At 43.6% G+C, this 23,803-nt stretch overlaps 1 protein-coding gene across 4 annotated transcripts in view; it reads left to right on the forward strand.

Moving 5' to 3' along the window:
• The window catches only part of LOC111253933 (lachesin-like), a 203,593-nt gene that overhangs the window by 76,403 nt on the left and 103,387 nt on the right, over nt 1–23,803 (forward strand). For 3 of the 4 annotated variants that reach the window (XM_086973930.1, XM_086973932.1, XM_086973933.1), the window contains one exon: nt 913–1,000. The exons of the other annotated variant lie outside the window; for it this stretch is intronic. In XM_086973930.1, coding sequence (XP_086830056.1) covers nt 913–1,000 — 88 coding nt within the window. The remainder of the gene's footprint in view (nt 1–912; nt 1,001–23,803) is intronic. 4 annotated transcript variants of the gene reach the window in all.

Here is a 23,803-nt window from a genome sequence, read left to right on the forward strand (position 1 = left end):
TACACTCACACAAACCACTTGAAGGTTTTCGAGTGTCGACAGTATTGGAGAGACTGGTGGGTCTTCCTAATGAAAACAAAGAGCAAAACACCCGAACTACATAGAAAATTTGATCTTCCTCTTGATAAAATAGGATTATCAAGAAGATGCTATGTTATTTTTTAATCCTATTCTTTCAGCTGGGAAAAATTCAAACGTCAATGGGCTAAATGATATTTGTAAATAAACTTTGGTCAGAGAAAGGAATAGCGTAACAGTTCTAGTACGTAATCCTGATAGTGCTTGAGTAGTGATCAATTCCTTAGTTAAATTAGGTTAACCTTCAAGTACAAGATGCGTTTGATATCGAAGAAAAAAAAGTAAAGGCATTTAACTGAGAAAAATCAAACTGTGAACGAAACACTTCATTTACCTTTAAAGTAAATTAGAACTTGCTAAGTCGTGGAACTTAACCGAAGTATCTCTAGGCTTCGTGCTCCTATGTTGGAAGATCTATTCCGCAAACCCGATTACCAAAATAACTTCGAAAATACTGTATTTAAAAACATACTTTGCCTTTCGTGCGTGTGATGCGCTTAGCGATATCTATTTGAAAGACTTTGACCAGATAAGCAAGTAAAAAAAAGTCGGCTGTCTCGCGAATCCTTTAATTGTTCCGCCGAAAAATGCTACATTTCTACCCCTAATAACAACTTTTGTTCTAACATCTTGCTGATATCGTTGACGTTTAGATGATACCAAAAAAAGAGGCGGCTTTAGGTTCAGGCAGACGCTTCGAGGTTTTCGGTGATGATAAATATAGATAATTCCATTTCAGAGTTAACAGATCAATTTGATAAAATGACATTTTCCATCATTGCTCGTTTTAACTGGACTTAGTTTTAATAAATTTACCTGAAATTTCAATTACAGGCAAGATCAAATTCTCTTTTACACGTTCCCAGCTTCTCGGTCCAAGCAGCAGATACAAAAATGTGTCTCCCGAGGCAACATCCGCTAAGTAAGATTTTTCCATAGAATCACGTTTCGCTATACAACTAATATAGGCTTTCCATGGACCTATTTGACAAAGTCCCTTTTACACTAATCTTTATTGCACCTACACGAATATTTGCGTTTAGTTTTTACTATCATTGTTGTTTCCATATAAGTTGTTTACTCAGCCCGTAACAGCGACTAGGGTGTGGAATCATATATGTGTGTGTGTGTGTGTACGTAAAAAATTGCTCACACAATTGGAGTATAAAAGGTGAACTATATATATATATATATATATGAATAGCAAGCTTCGTATACAGTAAGTGAGGTTAATTTGCCGTTACGACAGGAATTTCGAGTTCTCATGACAAGTAGGACACGCTTCGTTCTGAAATGAAATAGAGTAATGACGACAGGAACGGATTAAAGGAAAATAACCATGGACTCGATCCATAAAAGCTTTTGTACTCCACACAAAGTACTCAACAGACGGTGAGGTATATTTAGCTGTAGCTTATAGCTGTAGATAGGCGAACGTTTCCATTCGATCACGTAATCGTTACAACACCGTCCCTATTAAAACGACCAACCGAGGGAGAGTAATTTAGATGGACAAATAACGAGACTGTAACGCTGGTTATAGATATACGATGTGGTTTGGCTCGGTGTACCGTTCTGTACTTTAAAGCACAATAGGATAGAGCAGAAATCGAAAATAAAGGGCATACGGCAGATTTCCACTCTAGACAAAATCGTCTTCCCTTCTACACCGTATGTACCTGTTGGAAAACTCAGTTTGGTAATCAACTGCAGCCTCGTGGCTGGCGACTGGCTTAAAGTTTGATTAGGAAAAACGAAATACGTTAACACAGAGACTGTCTTTTGACTATATAATATAAGCAATGTAGAAAAATTATAATAATCGATAACATTCAATCACAGTCGCATATTCCTTTATTTGTTGTATGTCAATAAAACAATAAAATTTAAGGCTATAAAATATTTGATAACAGTTACCATAACCGAGGAATTGCACATTTCGCATATTGCATAGCGTGCTTGCGCCATTTCCTATGTGACACGTAAGGACCCCCCATCATGCACCTTGCTATATTTGTATGTAGCGGGATTGAAACCGCACGATCAGCTAGTTTTACGCCTTCTTATATGCGTGCCGTTGTTACGACCCCCACCAAACGTTGAAATTCATTTATATAGGTTTGGCGGGTGAGCCCGGATCATTTGCAGTTTCAATTGCGATGAGAGAACCTCCGTTGCTGGATCCTTCTTGACAAGCTCCAATTAAAAGATAGCCTTACAGAAATTGTCATAGTTTGAACCTCCGCGTCTAGGCTGATGTGGACAGAAAAAACCTCGCCGTTAGTGGATCTGCGACATGTCACAATAAGGTATACAGAAGTGAGTGCCCAAACAGGTCAATTTTTCAATGCTACATGGTACGAAAACAAAGGGCGAGAGATCTCATGTACATAGCCACCACTAGGAAGTAATATTACGAATATGTTGAGCCACAAACCGGAGTGGGATGAAATTACCTCATATAGAACAATGACTACGAGCGGCAAATGCCTAAAAATACCTTGTTTGAGTTCTGTAAATTGTGGATTCAGTACAAGATCTAGATACGTTCCTCAATCGAAAACTTGCTTATAGGAAACATTGCTTTGATTAATTATCACTGGCTGATAACCTGGAACTCTGACGGATTAAATAAACTACACTTTTCTTCTACGCAACAGGGATTCTCACAGCTCACGTATATACGCTAATACTGGCTATTTAATGCCTCAAGAAGAAACGCAATCAAAATTGTACAGCCATACAAATATCGAAGCTCTTCATACCTCCGAAACATACCTTAAGGTAGTCCTCTGCCTGAACAAACTTTAAAAGATTAACGGAAACATAAATGCGCCCGAATGAATCAAAATAAGCCTTGCAAATCTCGAAATGTCCTTTGTAATTTCCTATACTGGCAAGAAACCCCCGGGGTAGTTATATACACACCAGATAACTCATAATATAGCGGTAGCATCGAATAAGTTCATCGACTAGCTAGATGTCTAAATCTGGTTCAACTTCGATTTTCTAGAAAGGGTCGTTGTGGTCGTTGTTTATAGCGAACAGATTAAGTACTGCGAGGCGTGTCGGTGTAATCAGCACACGATAACTGAACACCATCGAAATCGTTTGAGTGGCCTAAAGACGAGCTCGATGCTCACTAGACGACACGGACGGGATAGCTCTTAATTTTTTTTTGATATTTAATACTGTTCGATATTATGGCTTTTAAGACTTAATACGAAATTTCGAAATCTTATGTCCAAGGAGCCGCATGCTAGACGTGTCGCGTCGTTCGATCTTAATTTCAATCTTGACTAGAACAGACAAATGAGAGGCTCTCTCCACCGATAGATATTCGTTTCGTTCTTATCCTCCGCGTATCCTCCGAATCCCTGAGCACCCCGATGCTGCATCGAATAGGTCCGGGTATCAGGAAATGGGCGGCAGATACCGGAGGCACAGCGGGCACAATATCAGTGAGAAAGTTTACGGCAGAAACGTGTGGGCGACAGCGTTCCACCTACTGTAAAAGGTCCAAGATCTTGTTTGCCTGCCTGAGTCCGTCGTCCCCAGCGTCAACAACAATAACAACGACAGAACTGGATCCGCACAGGTCGATATCAAGAGTTCGTCGAAAACGACTGACACGTGAGGGAGATGTATGCTTGGCTATTCGTTGGTCCTGACATATCGCTTGCTTGGTTCTGCGATCAGTTTAAGTGAGGAAAGCAGTACGAAACATGGATGTCTGGAGCCAGGTAACGTCCGAACTATAAAATTCCATCCTGAATCGACGTGACCTATCATATGTTGGTATGGAGTTGTATTAGAAAAGGTAAGGCTAAAAGGACGTACGGAACAAGTCGGCAAAATGTCGTCCAAACGGTGCCAGCATAGTGGATTTGACTTGAAAGCGAATTGGACAGGTTTGCAGGTTACGACCAGCTTCCGTTTGTAACCCACCGAATTGGCATGTTCGGTTAATGAGAAACGAAGTGGTATTATGGTTCTTATCATCAGAAATCTATGTGAGAATTCACTCTACATCAATACTGCCACTCAGCATATGGATAGGCATAATAGGATTTTGTCATGGCAATGTTCAGTTCTTCGCCATAGAGGATTGTTGACGTAGATAGCGGCGTTATACTAACAATAGAAACAACAAAGACACCGACCGGCCTTCTATTGTTTCATTTTTGCTGAGCACATGAATATCGTCCCTGTGATCGTTCACGATAACTTCATAACTCCAATACGAAGCACGGCATCACGCATGTCACGTATTTGCATTTGCGACATCATTTAATTCGTACACAGCCAAATAACGCTTGTTAGAGCTAGCGTTGCTTCGTGACGTATGAACTCGTTGCGAAAAAAATGAGAAGAAACTTCTGAACTTTACAATGAGTTACGTATCCAATCGAATCAAGTTCTTTACGCGACATTAGTTGAATAGAAATGTCGTCCATCGCTGATAACGATATGAACAATTTGTAGGTTATTCGTTACTTTACACACAGACGTCGATATGCACAGGCATCACTGCTTAGCCTAAAACAACGGCTTTCCGTACGTTATCCGGACAATCCACTTCTATACATTTTAATATACGAAAACAAGGTGCCACCTAGTTAGGTGGGCCGTACAGCGTTTGGAAAATATCCCGACGAGAGAAAAGCACAGAGTGTGATGCATTTTAAGCCCGAACTATCTGAAGCAATTTGCACCGACAATCTTATACAAATTAGCATCGTTTTCGATGATGAGACGCGGGCGTTAATAGAAATTTATTGCCTTTCCTTTTGGCGTCGCTTCCCTCTAGATCGATGGCGTTGGTTCGGCCTAATCACACAACGGAGAGACGGCACCTTACCACAGATCTGTGATGTAGCTAAAAAAAACCGTATTTTTGGCGACCCAGTGACGGCAAAGAGACCTCCGTCGTCGCCAATAGCAAACGATTGCGATCTTCGATAACGGATAGCATGTAACGAGCCAGCTTCAGTAAAAGAGAAAGCTAGAGCCTACTGCGCAAGTCCCTAGTAAAACGAAACTAGTAAAATGATTTCGTTGAGGACGCACATCACCAGCAAAAATAACGGACAACAGAAACAAACAAACAATGTTTTACCCTCTCCAGGTGTTTATTTGCTCTCGGGCGCGTGTATCGCTTGCAACATTGTTTTTACCCCCCCCCCCCCCCCCCCACATCTATTGCTTTGAACCGGGCAGCTATCGCCGGCTTGTGCGATGTTTGATTAATTACTAGGCTATCACAATCAGCCAAACATCCAAAGACATCGCCTTTGCCTGACAACGTTTGCGTTTTGTTCGTTCGTTTTGAGCTGCGTTGGAGGACGGCAGTTGCCGCGTCATATGCTCTAACTTTCCGTCGTTTTCCCTTTTGGTAACGCTCTGTCGAGCACGCAAATCAGTTCTATACGATGAGGAAATAGGCCTCGCAATACGTCCTCAAGCTGGTACGGTCGATCGTATCCATGTGCGACGAGCAAGGGCATAGGCACCAGTGCGCTGTCTCTTGTTTGCTGAAAAGATGACCCGCTCTACATGGGGTCGTGCCTCTATTACAGCCAGTAAATGGCGGAGTGAGACAAGAGCTAAAGTGAGAGAGACGAGCATGACGAAGGTAAACAGGAATGAAAAACATGTACTGATTGTATGATGGAGAACGCCTAAGATAGAGAGCGTGTGATGTCTTCGGCTAAGCGGACCCGACGGCCGCTACCCGGCCGTGCTGCCAATCAGGTCGTATTCAACCGCGCTCAGTGTTAATGCGCTCCTCAAACACAACGACAGCGTAGGGGATCCTGGCACCAGCTTCACATTCGGCTGAAGTAGCCATCGTTAAGGGGAGAAAGGTTCGAATCAGCTCGTACCTCCCGACTAGGTGTGAGGACAAGGCGGCACTAACGCCACCGCCAGTATTGAGTTAATGGGCGTCGAGGGCACGCCGCCAGCAACGGGCTGATAGTACTTGGATTTTTAGTGTAAAAACGGGCTTCGAGCCGCCGTCCTAGATATCTTATCATCACCCTCAGAGCATTTTGGACTTTTCAGCCCAGTGGAGTTCCCACTAGACGGCTTGTCGACATCGTTGTTGGACACCTAGACTACAGGGAGCAACTGGGAAAAGAGTAGTGGAACTTGCGTCATGGTGTTTACTGCGTGAGACCAGGACGAGAGTTTTCTTAACTTTTTCTTTTTGTCGTTTAGTCACCATACGGAGCCTGGGACTACTGCTAGGATAGTAAACTATTATGACAGTGTGGCATGTGAGTCTGTGTGATTATAAACGAGGAGCTTCGCCTGTTTTCGCCGTCTCCCACTGCTTGTGTTGTTTACACCGTCGCCGCAACGAAGTGGGAACGGTAGACCCTCGGGGTAAACCCGCCGACAAAGCGAAGAGGTCTTGGACTGGCAGGAATAGGACCATTGCTGCAACTGGGCCAATGCGGGACAACGAAGTAGTGGCTGCTAGTTTGCAAACTTATAGTCAAGCGGCTTATCGGCTGGCAGCAGAGTGGCGTCGCTAACTGTGGCGACCCATAAACAGTCACGCACACGCACAAAACCAAGTATAGTTTTCTAACCATTTCTGAAGTGGTTACAAAAAAGATCGGACACATTTCTTCTACAGTAAATTCGCGCGGGCTACACGCAAGCTCTGGACTAGGCCTGCCGTTTCATGCTGGTGGCGACTGGTAGCGGCTGTTTCGGTCGACATCCCATGTCAACGAAGAACAAAGGGAAAGTGCAATACGGAGACTGTGTCGCAAGCAATTGCAGTGTTGGTGAAAGAGAGAGATTCACGCTAGAATCACCAACGGCTCGTCGAAGGGTCCGCCGATGCGGCAACGTTCACTAACCCACTGGGCTAAACACGGGCAAGCGCACCAGGATTAAACTAGCAAGTTTTTATTCTAGAGGATTTTTTTTTATTTAGAGGAGGCCACGCAGGTCTGAATGGAATATACAACATGTGTATGTACATGTGAACGAACGACGGACGCTGCAAACTGTTGCTGCTACTACTGCCAGCCATTCGGTCGTTCTGGTATCAGTTACGATATTAGCAATGGCAATGAGTTTAGCCACCAGAATCTCTGCGACACGGCCAGCAACATTAGAAGGTGCTTCGTCAACAGATAATTAGGGAACAACAGGTTATTAGTTGGGCGCTAGGCAGACAACGTATCTTTACTATGCGTCGATGTGCTAAAGATGAGTTAGGCTGGAAAATGGGCTCGAAATATGAACTATATCTTACATTCTGTGTTGGGATCTAATCTGCTTCATTCTATGGAGGGAACGAGTATATAATAATATCCAAGTGAAATGGTCCAAGTCTATGCAGATGAATACTTCTGTCTTACACTGAACTGACCCTAACAGGCTCATAAGGGGGACCTTGCTACTGCGATGGACTGAAAGCAAATTGTTATATTTCACTACTGTGAAAGTGAATATTTTATATGGCCGATCTATTTAATCAGTTCGGACGAAATAACGAACAAACTGGTACCTAACATGTAGATGTCAAGAACCAAGCAACTGTTAGCGTATGATATCTATCAATGGTCCTGCTGAAGCTTCATCGGTACATTGATAAAACGGGAACCATACACAATGCTTCAACCAAACGTGGATACGCATACACCTCCGTGCCTATATCACATATGAAGATGACTGCCTAGGTCGATAAGGCAGGTAATCCCCCTGTTACCTAACCACAGAGCGCCCACTTGCTGAGAGGAGGCTGTGTGGAGACGCCTATATAATAATATGAGACATAGGCATAGGATAATTTTGTTGTTCAGGCAAATTTTGAGCGACCTACGGTATATATGGTCATATATAATATGACCTACGGTAGAAAGGCTAGTTGTACCAGTTCGTTTCGATAAAACCTATTTTTTGCGTGATTAAACGGAAAATAATTAAGTAAATTACAGCTTAAGCTTGTCAAAGAAATAAATCACAAAAAAATTTATCACAGCTGTGCGGCAAAATTCGAGAATATGGCTGAGTGAAAAAAACCACTACCAGGTCTATATGCATGCCAAACATTTCCGCAGAAGTGGCGTAGTGAGTGAGTGAGGCCATTCGACTACTTTGAATCGGCGACTAAGTATTTTGCCTATTTTTCCTTATGCCAAGTTCTTCTAAGCTAAGTAACTTCTGAAAATTCACCTTAAGATACAATGATTGTTTATTCTATATTAATCAGCGGTGTGCTTTATCATTCGCTCGGAACAATAGAGTGGTCGAACCATTTTGTGACCTGCTATAGTCCCGAACCATCTCCGTATAGACGGACGCACTGGATGAAGCTCGATGCAGGCGCAATGAAGCGACCCATGAGTACTGAACGCGGCGACACGCGTTATTAGCATAGACATTATCTTAATCCACCAGCCATAAAGTGGGCCCAAACTGAAGCTACGCCACAGATCTGTACGTCATAATTGATTTGATATATTCTCAGTTTGAAGACAAGTTTCGGTCTGGCAAGGCCAGCGCGGCTGGGGTTCAGGGGATTGTTTACAAAAATTGTCCGTGTTAATTGGTGCGTGTCTTTATCTTAATTCACGTATCTACTTGCACATGCATTGCCAAGCAAACCCGGACCGCTCTAGCTAAAACTCGCGTGTGACCGAGTGTGCTCGGTCGGAGAACAAAGCCCATCGTGCTATTTAACGTATTCGGTAAACATCGAATTGTTTAAATTCACGCTATTGTTTTCTAGATCAGTCTTGACTTTTTCCTATGGGATGCCGTTTATGTGGCTATGCATTGTATCAGTTATACTTTGCTGTCCTCTTTGTGTCTGAACCATCTCAGCTGAGGACTACTGTTGAATACCTTCGATATATCTGGATAACATGAATACGACGAAGAGGTAAACAAATAGTTTGTGCATATATATATATATATATATATATATATGATAAGTTTTCCAAGAGAAATATTTGCCTAAACAATAGTTTCCTGTGAAATCAAATACTTAATACACAAATTAACCACTCTATTTTTAATTTGATTCAGCCTGATTGTCTTTCAGTGTATATATATGTATGTATATATGTGTATATACTATAGATCGAATGCAATGTCGCTATCGCATTCTCTCGCAAACCGAGAAGGTCTACCGGCTCCTTTGCATGTACGTGCTTTGCGTCAGCTGCCAGCATCAATACACATTAACTATTGATGAACTTGGTGCAGCATAATTGAATAAGGCGAATGTTGTGCATTCTACTATCCTCCCGCTGCAACAGCTCAACCCATGCTGTTATGCTGTTGGAATCGATGGGACACCACTACTCGTTTATGAGCGTTCCGTGCACATGCAGTTCCTGCCGGGTCTTCGTCTCTTAGGGATACGGAACGGTTCCTTGCTAAAAGCCCTTGTTCGGTTATACTTTAAGCAAGTCTTTGCCCCAGCAGAGAGCTCGACTAGGTTGTCCTACCTTTCCTGGAGCTCTATAGCAAAATTGACACAGATTCTACTACACTGGTCCGACGTGCCGTTACCTTTGTCCTTTTAGTCTTCCTCTCCATGTTGTTACGGACAAGTTGATGCTGTAGCTGTACGAAATTTCCCGTCCGGTTCGTGTAGACACTTTATTCCTTTCTGTTGCGAATGCAAGACAGAACGGATCTTTTTCTGGTTTTTATTTCGTTTCTTAACTATCCTACTTTTTCTCCTCATCCTATCCATTATCATTTCCCTGGCGGCAATAGATCCTCCTGTAGTCGCCGTCTCGAAAAAATCTGTCGTTACACCGATGTATCCCAAGGCCACCCAGACCGAAGCCTATCTTCCTGCAAGGGCGATTTAGGAGTACGAATGTATAGGAAGATCTCGTTATACATCCGTATTCGTCGTATTCAGATTCTATAGAAATTCAGTCTTACGTACGGTAAAAAATTGCCGAGAAAGAGGGCTTAGTGTATGGCACGCGAGCCTGCGGAAAACAATACATTGCCTGTCTTCCACTGACCGGGTATTGCCCATGATGGGCGGAAGCTTTGGGAGGCCATCATGTCCAAACAACATACGCACATGTACGCAGACCAGCTACGAAGGGCGGAGAGGATGAACTAGTAGTAGCTGCTCCAACAGAGCTGGATTTAGCGAGGAGAGCGCGTCAAAGAAGCGCGCGGGGAGAGCTGCACAAAAAATGCGAAGGGTGGGGAACCAGCTGGAGAGGAAGAGAGTGAAAGACATCGGCTTGTGAGCGAAGAACTGCCATATATGCATTATGTGTTTAGAGGTTTCCGATATTATCGGTCGTCGAGTGAGCAGCCCGGCGACGGTCTTTAGCAGGGCTGAATGAAGGTGAGCACAAGAGAAAAATAGAGACAAGGAAAGAACGGACACTATGAAGATAACAGAGGGAAAACTACGGACAGCGTTGCTACCATGACGTATCCGCGGAGAAGGTTTGTGCCTGTCGGGGGATGGTTGCTGATGGTAGCGGAGGCGATGGCACTGGTAGGTGCAGTCCGCGCTGGTAGTGGTCGTGCTAACGGCTGATTATGATGGGGACAGCAGCGATGACCAATGGACGGAATTCAAGGGGAAAGAAGAGACTTCACCCTAATATAAACTCGACTCTCGAGGGTATAGGGTACCTCTATAATACCACCACTTCTCTTCTCATGTTGACTGCAGTTATCTCTTGCATTGTTCCTCATGTGCTGAAGAACAAAAAGCAAGCGAAGGAGAAGATCATGAAAAATAGGGAGCATCAACCATTGGAATAAGCGTTTCCCTGTTTGTACGGCTTAAATCTTCACGAAAGTATAGAATCGGTGGTCGAGTCTTGTGCATCAGCAGCTCGATCGTTTCAACCATACGCCTTTCTTTGCTACCGCTAATTTCGCCTTGTCCGTCGTCCCCAGTCTCTTGTTGCCCTACCATCATTCGGCCAGGAAACAGGAGCATTTCTTCGCTTTCGCCAGGTCCGCTTCTAGCTTTAGCACCTCCAAGGGAAAATGACCACACTCGTTCCGTCACACTTGCTAAGCCAGTAAAGCTGAACGGTGCGGACGGCATTGTATAGGGTATACTCATGCTGTCCTCTCTTGCTTTCTGTGCAAAGTAAATGAAAGCCTGCCTTGCCCGCTCAGACAGCATCACGAACCACACTGATTATCAAGCAACTCCGTCGGCGGCAGTCCCAATGGCGTTCTCTTTTCGGCCAGGGCAAGATAGGACAAAAGCAAAGAAATGGAGCGGTCGCAAGGAAGTGCTAGAAGGGTTCCGGCTTTCTTGGCCCACGCGCACGCGGCACGCATTAATGGTAAAGACGACACAGCGAAAAAACGAACCTACAAAACGGGACGAAACTACTACGACGAGCGATGTGCTGCTAGATAGGCCTGTGTGAGCCGTAAGCTGTGCGACGTTCACCGATTTCACTTCGTTCATTGTCGGCGGTCAGGTCCTAGTGAAACATCACCCTTCTCGAAGTCTTCTAGAGATAGAGGTTTGTGCCCCATTGATAACACTTTTTTTTTCGAATTCGACCCTGGCCGTTTGTACCAGTCTTGAACGTCCCACGCGTATCGATACGATAGCATAGTCGGCGTTGATATTTACCCGCGTTTCGGGTTTGCGTTATGCCGCTTGTCTATGTTGGACGAATGCATACAGCCACTACAGAGCATTATATGCAGAAACCAATAAAGACGGATAAAAAATACAAGCGCGAATATCGGCTGAAATATTAAATGACCTTCTTTTGTATAAATATTTTTTTAGACAATATGAATGGGAAGTAAGTATAAAGAGAATACCTTTAGCATAACATGAGCGCAATTGAACAGTACGTAACTTTTATAAAATATTGGTTTCTTCGAAGCATAGAGAGTGTAATTTTTTGTTGCGATACAATTATATCTCAGACGGTGTAGTATCATCGATTCTATTATTATCTATTTTTCATGTTCTTTATCATGTGTTTATCAGCTTTTATAGGATCGCCGTTGTTATTCCTGCTCCATGTATTACGTATTAAGTTAGTAACTAGGTAAACTCTATATAAATAAAGCATATCATCGTACATCAATTTGCACGTTCACCCAAGTATAATGTCAACCAGCATGTGTAACCGCATTTAGTGCGAGAGTGTTTCTGATACAAGAGCATTAAATTAGTAAAAAAAACAACTGCGTTTCGTATTGGTTTATACACGATAAATGATTAATATGATTTACCTACGCAAAATTAGAAAGTTGGAACTTTTCGCCGCTTGTTTACTGTACTACATATACATCTAACAAAAGTTCGTCAGTTGTAATTTTCAGCTGTCCAACACGTCCGCTACGCGAGAAGTCGTCGTAAGCTAGTACTCATTGCAGGGCTTCTTATAGTGCCTTTTATATCGCATCGTCGTTCACCCACTTCTCACCTGGTCAGTTCTGCCGCCACAGATAACCTAACTACATCAATTTGGCCCAATAGTTGCTTGCAAATCCATGTCCTTCGTTGACCATTTTCTCTATCTGTTAGGGGTTCCGTGGGTCCGGCAGCGTGTTTCTTGAATAGACTGAGCCTTATCAAGGCCGATTCGCGTGGCGGTACGTAGCAAACGGATAATAGAACAGGAAAACCAGAAAAAAGCAAAAATAAGGGTCACTTCCCTCACGCAGACTCAGCCAGGGATAGCAAAGTTAGATCGACTTGTACAAGCAGAAAAAGCAGTCTAGCCGGCGAAGGAGACAAGCCTTATGTAGTCCTGGCGTTATCTGGTATAACGCAGTTCGCCAGGCCGGTGTTCCCAAAGCTGACAAGCCTCGAGATCGCCACAAATACTGGCCAGCGGTGGACTGACTTTTTGGTGGCCGGCGGCAAACAGGAGAGAACTGCGAGATAACGACGCTCGTTAATAAGCTGCCTTTTCGCCGGCGTGCTGCTTTGTAGAAGGATGAAATCGCGAAGGAGAACTCAAAGGAACAGGGCAGACAAATGGGAAAAGAGATGACAGAAGCGAAATTCTGGCAATCTCTCGCTAGAGCAGCGACGGCCGCCAACAGCAGCATTACTCTGTATCAGCTAATGCAGCTGTTATTAGTGTTCGCTAACCGCTAAGAAACACGCACTCGCGTTTTTCTAAAATGTCATCGATTTGTGCGCGAGTGGGTATATGAAGGTCGGACCGAAGGCGTCGGTGTTCGTGCGGGCAAGTTTTGAAAAAAAGCAAATATATATTGACGAAGGGATAGCAAATAATCGGGGCTGACTCTTCGACACGGCTATAAAGCAGATCGGATGTGCGCTGGGACATGGAAATGCGGGGGAAAGGAGCAGGCTGTGTGGATTTGATGCAGGTATATACACGGAGTCCATGTATCGTGTGCGAAAATCTGGGAGAATATGGAAAATTTCACAATGTTTAAAAGCAAAGGAAAAGAACTAGCGTCTCTGCTACGATGCGACCACATCATTTGCAAGAGAGGATGCGCGCCTCTAGCGTCGTTCGTTATTCGTTGTCCACTATTTGCTAGCGGCATTATCACGCCGACGGACGATCCAATTGCGGCACGAGCTGTGGTATTTGCCGAGTGTCTAACCAGCGCAGACACAATGGTTGGCATTGGCAGGACAAGCAGAAGCTCATGTCTTTTCTGCACGCCACTACCTCATCAATTTCCCACCGAAACGTGAATTTAACTAAGCTGAGCGCTTAGGTACACCAATACGCAGTCTCCAGAGAAGGCCGTGATTACATAGCACCTTTGCAGCTGCTGCTGCCGCTCGTCCGCAGTAAATGCTGAATCTGTGCTAGCGATAACCTCAGCAGTCTTCGTACGCGAAGCTCGGTGAACCCCAGAACGAACGTATTCGCTAGCGATGACGTAGCCTTCGTCTGATTCGTTTGGTGCTTCCACGACGACTGGTTGTCTTATGACCTTGATCACAAAACGGCATTAATACGCACAAGCGAGTGTATACAACATGTGTACAATATAAATGAAAAATACTCCGCTTTAGGAAAATCTATATTATGGCATACCTATTGAAGCATGCCGTGTTGCGGCTGACTGACTGACTGACTAAGCGACTTAAATTCTCCTTCATTGGCTCTCGAAGTCGATATCGACAGTTGACAGGTGAAGGAGCCGACTAGCGACATTGATAGCCGTCAGGCTATCATTTCTTTCCGCCCTATCGCTGTAGCTCAGATATCTGTTATTTAACGCAGCTACGTTGCAAGTTCGGCTTTCGCTTCAATCCAATATAAACACCGTACGTAGTTTATATTGGGTTGAAGCAATGTCCAGCGTTGCTTTATGTAGGTTCATGTATAATACTAATCCCGATTATTCGATTTACGTGACCATAGCGAGATCCCTTGGCATTTTTCCTTCTTTAGTTTGGGAAATCTTGGTTATAGACTTCAAAGCAGACTAAGTGGTACTTTGGCAAATCAACAACACCATAAATGAATGTATATTGATGTGCAATAAAAGAGCTCATTGTAACGCAAAGATTGTTATCGTGGAAAACTATGGCCGTTTAGCTATACGCAGTCCGGTCACTGAGTGCTTCGCAAACATAAAAGCTGTAGTAAGGTCGGACATTTTGATACAGATGTGCGAGTCTGACTGAAATTGATAATTTATGTTGAACGGTTCTAACAGAGATCGCAAATATTTGATTTTAGAGATCTATATATACGCGATGAGCCGCCAATTGGCCGTGTTTTGTCATCTATGTAGAATATAAGTCGAGCCGTTGATATCATATGGTTACACTACATAGAGCAGGGCCTTAGTTGTGGCGGACATTGCTGTTCGCCAAGGCTAGCCCTGAGCTGAGACGTACCTCGTCCAACCAGCGATAAGCCGCCCCGTTCGTCATATAAAAAAGGTAAGCAAAAGGCAACTCTCAAACAACTACGCCTGCGCTGGAGAATTCTGTGGCTGACTGAGCTAATCTAACTAGCTGATAGAGCGTGAGAAAGGTCGACATAAGCGGTTCGTTGTTCCTTTGCGAAGGACCAATGCCTTTCGAATGGAGCAGCGAGGGAGATTTTCGACGATCCTGAAAAAGCCTGCAGTAGAAATAAGAAACTGCAGCAGCTTGCTTGCAGAGTCCTCTCCTATCCAGATAACTCATCGGCCTCGGGTTTATTTGGCGACACCGTTATCTGCGATACGGCTTGTTGTTAAGCCTATTTCGTAGGACAACACAGTCTCGTTTCATTTCTGTCTAACGAAAGTCCTACATTCGAATGTGGTTGAATTTACGAACAGTCCAAGGTTTTCATTGAACAGGTTTTTTTTTTTTTCGACGAGTTAACCGGTGATGAGACTTGACCGTGTTTAGGTACCTAATGTTGAACATACAGGTTTAAAATAATCGTTATCACACTTCTATTCATCTATATACGCAATCAAGTTGATGGCAAAAACCACCCGCAATGTTACTGCAAATAGGTTCTAATATAATCCTGTACGAGAATGTCACCAAAGAAGCAGAGTAAGGTCGAACATGAAACATACATCCGATTGCTAGATCTATCGTCGTACGATTGGAGTGCCGCATCCGTAGCTTGTGCTTGTTAATAGTCATTTAGACGACTTTTCCAACACTTCTAGTCACACCACTTGCCTCCAGACAAGCACGCTGTTCTATAAATACGTATTTCTTTTTGTCTCGTTCCAAACGCTGCGTTGATTTCCAATTGCATTAAACTATTTCGTCCGACTGCTCGTTGGTGCCGAAGTCACGCCAAGCGTCGCAGTCTCCGCATCGGTCAATTGGTTTGGGCAGCTATTTATTTCATACCCTTCCGCCTATCTGGACCTTGCCGAACGCCAGTGGATCCATTTCCGTGTTCCGTGATGGAGCGATGGGAGCCATCTTCTGGCTTTATCACATTGACCAACCGTTGACCTGTTGTATACATGTACACGTCTTGAGCTGGTCTTAGTCACTGCGACAACTATGGCTAGATAAACTACGTACGACGTTTGCACGAGATCAAAGCGCTAAAATTGTTTTGTATTCGGGTGAATGTACGCTATCGATTCCGTAGGCCCCATAGTAAAATATGTTACATGTGTAGTAGGTGATATATTTTTAAGAAGGGAGCATAGTTACAATCACCGTAGGTCTTTCTTCCCCTTTTCGGTTCGCTTGCTAACGATATATGTCGGTGTTTGACTAAACTAGTCGACGCTGTATGTAGTGTAGAATTGCTCATATTTATTTTACGCTCGGCTCCGTTCATCTCTTTCTTTCGATATATATATATACACATGTGTCTGTGTGTACGCACACGTATGTACGCATTTAAGATGACCACGTTGCTTGTGACAAGGGTAGGCAAGCTGGTTTTGACACACCTAGTGGTAAATTGTTGCACACTTTTATTGAATGCGTCACTGTCGGAAGTGGTGAAGGGCGTAACTTAGTTACCAAAAGTGGTATAGACGAAAAAGTTGACGACAGAACCAGGATTTCGCGTAACAAAACATATCGATTGGGTCATCTTGAGAGGGGATTATAAGTTAAAGGTCACCACCGAACGATATGGTGAGACCAGAACTGCAGGAAGCGAAACTAAAAAAACGCGGAGCGACATCGACGCTGACGTCACTGTACGACAAACAGAAAAAGGGAAGATGAAGAGGATATGCTAAAGAAGACAAATGAGCCTAATAGTTCAAGTTGAACATGACTGATGCGTTGGTAATTGTTTGTTTCTCTCACTGTTAGAAGATCATTTTAGACATTCTTGAGCCCATCACAGAGGTAGGTACACGATACGAAAATACATCAAACGTAACTAGAATATTCGTAATCATTTGAATATTTCATTGATTTTCGATGGAATTTTCATCTTATCATATCGGCGTCTATCTCTTGTGCAAAGCACACATGTAACGATTAAAGCATAATAAATAATAATACGTAATAAAAATATTACTCATATTATATCGTAAGTGTATCGCAAAACTGACATACATCATGGTTTATCTGTACTATTTACATAGGCTCACGTGACGTGCGAAAAACTCGGTGAAGATTTTGTCCCTATCCGTCTGCTCTTCAATTTGCCCTACTCGGTAACCAAACAAATATGGCTCTTGCCCCGCAGTTCCGCTCCGATTACGTGCTGAATAGCGCTGATACCTAAAGCATTTCGTTGGTTAGGTGACTGGTTGGCCATTTAACCTGCATCAGCTCTTTACGTTTCTAGCTCGCCGCTGCAACTGTATCCGCTGCCGACAGGGCAACTTTTGCCACCGCCGCCATCATTGTCTTGATCATCGCTGTAGAGATCAATGATGGACGAAGTCTGCGGCCTTGAACAAACTAGCCATTGCGACGTCGCTCTTCTTCAGCAAAGGCAATCATCGGCTCCCGCTGAGAAAGGCTTTGACACTCTGTGCTACCTCGAAGAATGCGAAGATCGCAACTGGTGAACGGCGATCGCGCATTTTAAACTGAGTGACGATTATTCTGTCTCGCTGTAGTCACTGCAGTTTTCCTTTAGTGTGCCCTGGTCGGCACTCACTGGGACGTAGCACTGCTGTCGGCGTTTCTACGCAACGCAGAGATCGAAGTGTACCTAGGTCTTCTCTTAATCTCTCGATCACGTGGTACTGTGCGCAGGGCTTCTATTTTGGCTGTAGTCCTTTCTGCTTCTGCTTTTGGTGCTTGTAAGAGCTATCTCTGAGTCGGTATCTCGATATATGCCATAGTTTAGAGCGAAGCAGCGGCTTCGTCTTCCTGAACTACCACCCATGTTGGTTCTAGGAAAAGAGAGAAAAGAACGAAGTGCCTATGCTCTGTGCGGCAGCCTGGCAGAGTGGATAGAAACAAATATAGCCACATAATGAAGATACTTGAAAGGTATGAAGCGAAGTGCTCGCGTGGTCGAGACGTGGTATCGGTGTTTCCTCATAGAATGAAGCGTTAGAATTGAAGGTGAGTTAGGTGGGAAAAAAGCTTCCATGGGAAAAAAGAGCAACCGTTCCCGTGGTGTTGCTGAAGCCAGGAATCGATGTCTGCTTGTGGTTGCAATGAGGGAAACTTCAATTCCAGCTTCTGTATATATGCATACGATGCATTATATTTAAATGTATTATCTTTACTAACACTAAGTAACGAGTTAATATTAAAAAAAAAAACGAGCAAATTGAATTTAAGCGTGAATATTTGTTTGACATTTTTCATACGGGTTATTGTGAAAAAGGTGTCTAGGTCTATTTCATTAATAATTAACACTTTTTATGTCTAAAATGTTAAAATATAAACAAACATATAGGATTTATCAAGAGTCCTGAGGCCTGTTTTTTGTGTGTTATAGACTCGTCTCCTCTTTTGCCTTCCAATATTTATTTAAGATTGATACTAGCCACCTGTCGGAGATTGTTTGCCCTAACGGGAAAGCGTGCCTGTGACACCTACACGCTGTCCTTTTCTAAAGGTTCGACAACTATTTAAGTGTCTTACTTTCGATCTCTATAAATTTCAATACAAGGCTCTGGCCTTGGCTTGTCGCCCATTTCTTTGTCCGTTATTCTAAATTTGTGTTGTCTTAAATCGCTGAATGAACAACTAAACAATAAGAAATATTCGGCAAACAATAGGACATATATTAAATTATAGAACCTTCCGTGTGTTTCCGGTGCAATGAAGCGAGTGAGAGAACTCGTTGGTCTATGTTCATGCAATATCTCTCCTTCCTGGGAGAAGCGAACATAGTGATTAAGGAACCGAAGCCTTAAGCGGTAGGCAAATATTTTTGGCACGGTTTAAAAGCAATATATTTAAGAAATATTTCTTCAATCAAATAAATAATGATAATAGTTCATCTTTTACAAAACAGATTTTATACAACTGCGGTGAGCAATTTCAAAGAATATACTTTTGAGCTTTTTTAAATCACCTTCTAACTTCTTGTTAAGGTAAACATGTCTGAAATAATGTAGTGATTGAACACATCCGAAAGACACTGGATGTATGCTCCTATATGCTTGAACAACAAGCACATATATATACCATACTCAGAGGCAATTGTTGCACATCCAATATAGAGCTAAGATCAGCTGTTCCATATCAGCTCATAATATCTACACAGTTTCTCGAACAGCAGGTTGTGCCTGCGAGGCATTGTTTTGCAAAACGAGGCCAATTGGAACTTCGTGAGTGGCTGGCTGATGGTAGTGTTTTTGTGTTTGCTGCCTTCATGGCAGTGGAAGTGCCAAGATTTAACATAATGGTTTGCTTTTTTCGTCCTCTATGGGAGCGACTGGACGACTGCTACTACAACGCTGATTCTAGTCGCTATCCATATGATGGTTATGCGTGTGACGTCTCTACTTATTTGCTGCGGGCAAAAACCGCTATCGAAAAGGGTTTCCCTCCATTTATCCTACCTCGGTTCGCTTCGGCTTCTGCAGCCTCCGACTTCACCGCGACGTCGTCTAGCGTCCTTTCCTAGTCATTTTGCCCCTGCCCCTATTGGCTGGCTCGATTGCAACGGTTGCCTCGTAGTCAGCGCTTGGTCGCACACTCATACGCTCCAACGGTCCTTTGCCAATCCGATGGCCCTGTCAAGCAGGGGTATTTTGCGTTTATGTGTTAGTGATAATGCCGGAGTCATCCTCAGGACAGCCACTATCCCCAGCTTCCTCTACAAGCCACGACTACTCGTTCCGGATTTGGCTCGTTCCGAAAAGGGTCCTCAGGCATTTAAGGGCAATTAAGCCATGGGCGTATGCATGAAGGCCTACCGTTCAGCCAGGCATGGAGGCATTTTTGATAACTAAATGTTTTGGGGCCGGCGGAGGCCGTAGTGGTGGCAGCCGTTGTCGTACCTTTGATGTCGTTTCTGCTGCTAACGCCACGGCGGAAGTCGCATACAGTCCCTGCATTACCAGCACCGCTAAATGACGCGAGTTTGCTGGCCCGGTCGATACGCAAATGACATCAACTTCATCAATGGCTCGTCTGTCGTTGCCGCTATCTGCAAGCTCGTTGGCTAGTCAGCCGCCTCACGGCCGTTAGTTTCTGCGTTAACATTCTAGCGACACAATTAGACGACATAAAAGTCTGTTTTGGAATACAACAACATGGGGCTAGTCAGGCTGCCCTCGTACAGTATGACAAGGAGACAGTTTTAGCCAATAGAATGGATTCTTGTAGGAAGCCAAGCGGCGTACTAGGAATCGGACGGAGTTTGGCCACCTGCATACACTGATGTGGGTGAATGAAGTTACGCAGATGTTAGAAGATACAGTTAAGTTATAACCAGAACTCTACAGATGAAAAGAATAGGAAAAAAGAAACTGTCTGTCCAACCTATTCTCTTGATGGTTTAGATTCTTAAATCTGTTGAAATTAATAGCACAAACATCTAACCAGAAAATTGTTATACGGACCACGCAATGCTGTCTCAACAAGCTGCCGAACACCAGATGACACAAGGAATGGTCACTCAAAAATGAAGTAATTATTTAGTCGAACTGCTATAGAATTGTCCCTATTGTGTGATATTTTCGACACCGTAACAACGCCTTAAATATCAACCTCTTGCCGCTATTCATAACGCAGTACAACACATAACATGCAGTACATAGGACACGATATCTCCATTATTCAGTGATGGAGCCCCGTTACCGCCCAGACACAACTCGGATGTATTGGCGGTGCCCGCTATCTCTTTTGCTAATATCATTGCTGCCGGAGAGCACCAAGAGAGTATTCATTGATAAGGGCATATTGTTCCCTTGCATATTCCCGTTCCTCTCCACATCATTGCCGCTATGTGGTATTTTGGCCGGTTCATGGTGATATTCATGTTTGACACGGATGGTGGATGTGCAGGCCAATTGTATGAGACAGAAGGATAGACAATCACTTACTAGTGAGCTCGCCCTGGGGCTACTTCCTTTGAATGGGGTAATACTGAGAAGTATAATGGAGAAGGTAAAGGAATTGACGGGAATCGGGGTATGGAAAAGCTCTCGGGAATGTTGGTATGCCTAACAAAGCCGTCCACTGGAGGCCCCATTATCTGATCACGCAAGCCACTTGCGCAGCGGAGGCCACTCTGTCAGTGGTCTGAAACGCCTGCCACTTAACTGGCCAGCCGGTGGGTCGCCTCCTTTCTAGATGTAACTGACCCAAAGCGATGTCATTCACTATTGCCGTTTTGTTTACGGTTCCTGCTGTCGCTATAGAGTTCTACACGCTAGCGCCTCGCTCACACGTTACGTCGAAACACGCCTCGCCGTAAGATACCGAGTGTTACAATAATAACTGTAATAGGCATCATAACAGTAATACACTTGCCATGAAAACTAATGGCTATATAATCTTGATGTCGTCAAGTGCTAGGACACAGCATGTTTTGACTTTACTTATATTGTTGTGACTTGAGAGGATGAGCTTCGAGGAGACCCTTTGTTGGAGTGTCTCACCGCCATGTTACCGTCGCCAGCGGTTCAGTCTATTAGCTAGAAGTAACAGTGACGAGTCATGCGATGATCGAGACTGTATCTAGAAGTAAGAGTTAATCCATAGTGAACTCTTTATGTTGATTAGCTGCGTCGTGTTATGTTTATATAAATGTATCATATATAATCTACACATACGCGTCTATAGATTATTGGGCACCGTGCTATGAGGAATTGCGTTATTATTATATTTTAATCATATTTGTCTGTATATTTGTGTGCTGAGTTAGCATTTTTGCTGCATACTGCTCCCTAAAAAGGTACCTATTGTACGTTAGCCAGCTAATCCGCTATTTCTGCAGCCTGATCTATAGTATCCTCTAAGATCATACGACTAGATGCAGCACTATGCAAACATATAACTCCTTTCATTAAAAAATACCATCTTCTATCGATCGTATAAGCCCACCCCAGAAAACGACGAAGACACGGTGCACGATTGAGTCGCGAATTGAACAGTCTCAGATGTCTCCCATTAACAGTATCATTGAAAAATGCAGATACAGATCCCGTATATGTACCATCTGACACTTAACGATGCGTGGGTAAATGTTCCAGGTAGGAACCATAATAGGCGGATTGGACCTACACTTCTACGTTAATCGCTGATCCACTCGTAAAAACAGACCAATATCCTGACGCTGATCTCTGGTCTTCGCTAGCCTGACTAACTGAGCTAAGAGTAGAGCATATGTTCTTAGCACCCCTTTCATTCATCTTAAAAGTGCTCACTGCATCTGATTTGACCGAGAACCTCAGTCGGAGCTCTAGCTATCTGAAACCCTCCGACTACTTCGGCCCGCCATCTTTGACGCTGTGCGATAGCATTTCCATCCTGCCATATGAGCTACTTAGCCGAGACAGTGAATGGACAGTAAGAAAATGAAGGGCAGGTAATATGGAGGGGAGGACTTTTTAGCGAGAAGAACTTTGAGGGAAAGATCGGCTAAGTTTGCCGATAATCCGACGGAATTGTGGGCCATAAATAGGAAATGGCAGATGTGGCAGACGCTTGCGTCATCACTCTGGCCAGAAACGTTGTATGCGACATATAAGTTGCGGCACCTTACTGCGGCACGGGCACTAGCAACAATAGAAGCAGCGACCGCAGTAGCACTTATGTGCATCATCGGTAGTATAATAGTAGCTGCTGTGGTCGGGAAAGCTCGTATAAACATCTTATGGCATATAGGTATAGGCCAAAGTAAGTGGGCACAAAAAAACATTGCGGAAAATGACTGTTTTTCCCTCGGGGCGCTAACGTTGCCGGCAGCCGCCTTGGGCTTTTAACTATTGCTTACTTTATATATATATATATATATATATATATATATATATATATATAAAGCGTGCATGCTTTAAATTATGCTAAGAACCTAACTAAGCTAAGTGCACAAATTTTAGCCATACGATGTAAAAAGCTGATTTAGTATTTTTAAAATGACTTTTTTTCATGCAGCTTTGTCTTGTTTTGTCTTAATATGTACATTTGATTATTTGAAATTTGGTTGCATAGGTTACCTGATGGCAATTATGATTATACATTACGGGTGTGCATTTGTGAAAAGTGACACACTCAGCACACAACGTTTTTCCCATTTCCCGGTACACGGTGTATGAAATTCACACTACATTTACCGCCTATTCCAATTCCAGTAATCCAGTTTGGCCCGACGCAATATCCGCAGCTCTAGGTTGTCTGCTATAGCCCCCCCACTGTAGAGCTGGCGGCATAGCAACAACGTTTGCCTGTACCACGTCCGGCGTATCATCTATTTACTACCGCCGTATTGAAGACGCCAAAAGATACAGTGATGTTGAAATTGATGCTCAATTCGCTAAAGACATTAGAATACCGAGTCTGGTTATCACAACGATTTACAGAGCTACGTTGTTGTTTCATTAGAAGCTAATTTTCGGGGAAAATCATAGCTGCCAATTAGGTGTTGTTTTATGAAGATCGATTTAAAAAACTTGGATCTGGCCGCTGGCCAACCATGTTCGTCGCTTCAGTTAGTTCATCGCTAAAGGCGAAAGGCGCTACCAGGATAAGGCCAAATTTTGCACAAAATCGAAAAAATCATCTGGAAAAGGACACGGCGGTCGTAAGTGTTGGCTCGAGCGATTTCACTAAATGAAAAGGGAACGCCCCTCAGATGAATGAGAATTTTGCAAAATGAGCGAGACTGAAAGAGTCTAGCTGCTTCCTGTAATTGCCTATCATTTACAA

This window comes from Varroa destructor, unplaced genomic scaffold (assembly GCF_002443255.2).
Source record: "Varroa destructor unplaced genomic scaffold, Vdes_3.0 BEIS01000007.1, whole genome shotgun sequence".
NCBI lineage: Eukaryota > Metazoa > Arthropoda > Arachnida > Mesostigmata > Varroidae > Varroa > Varroa destructor.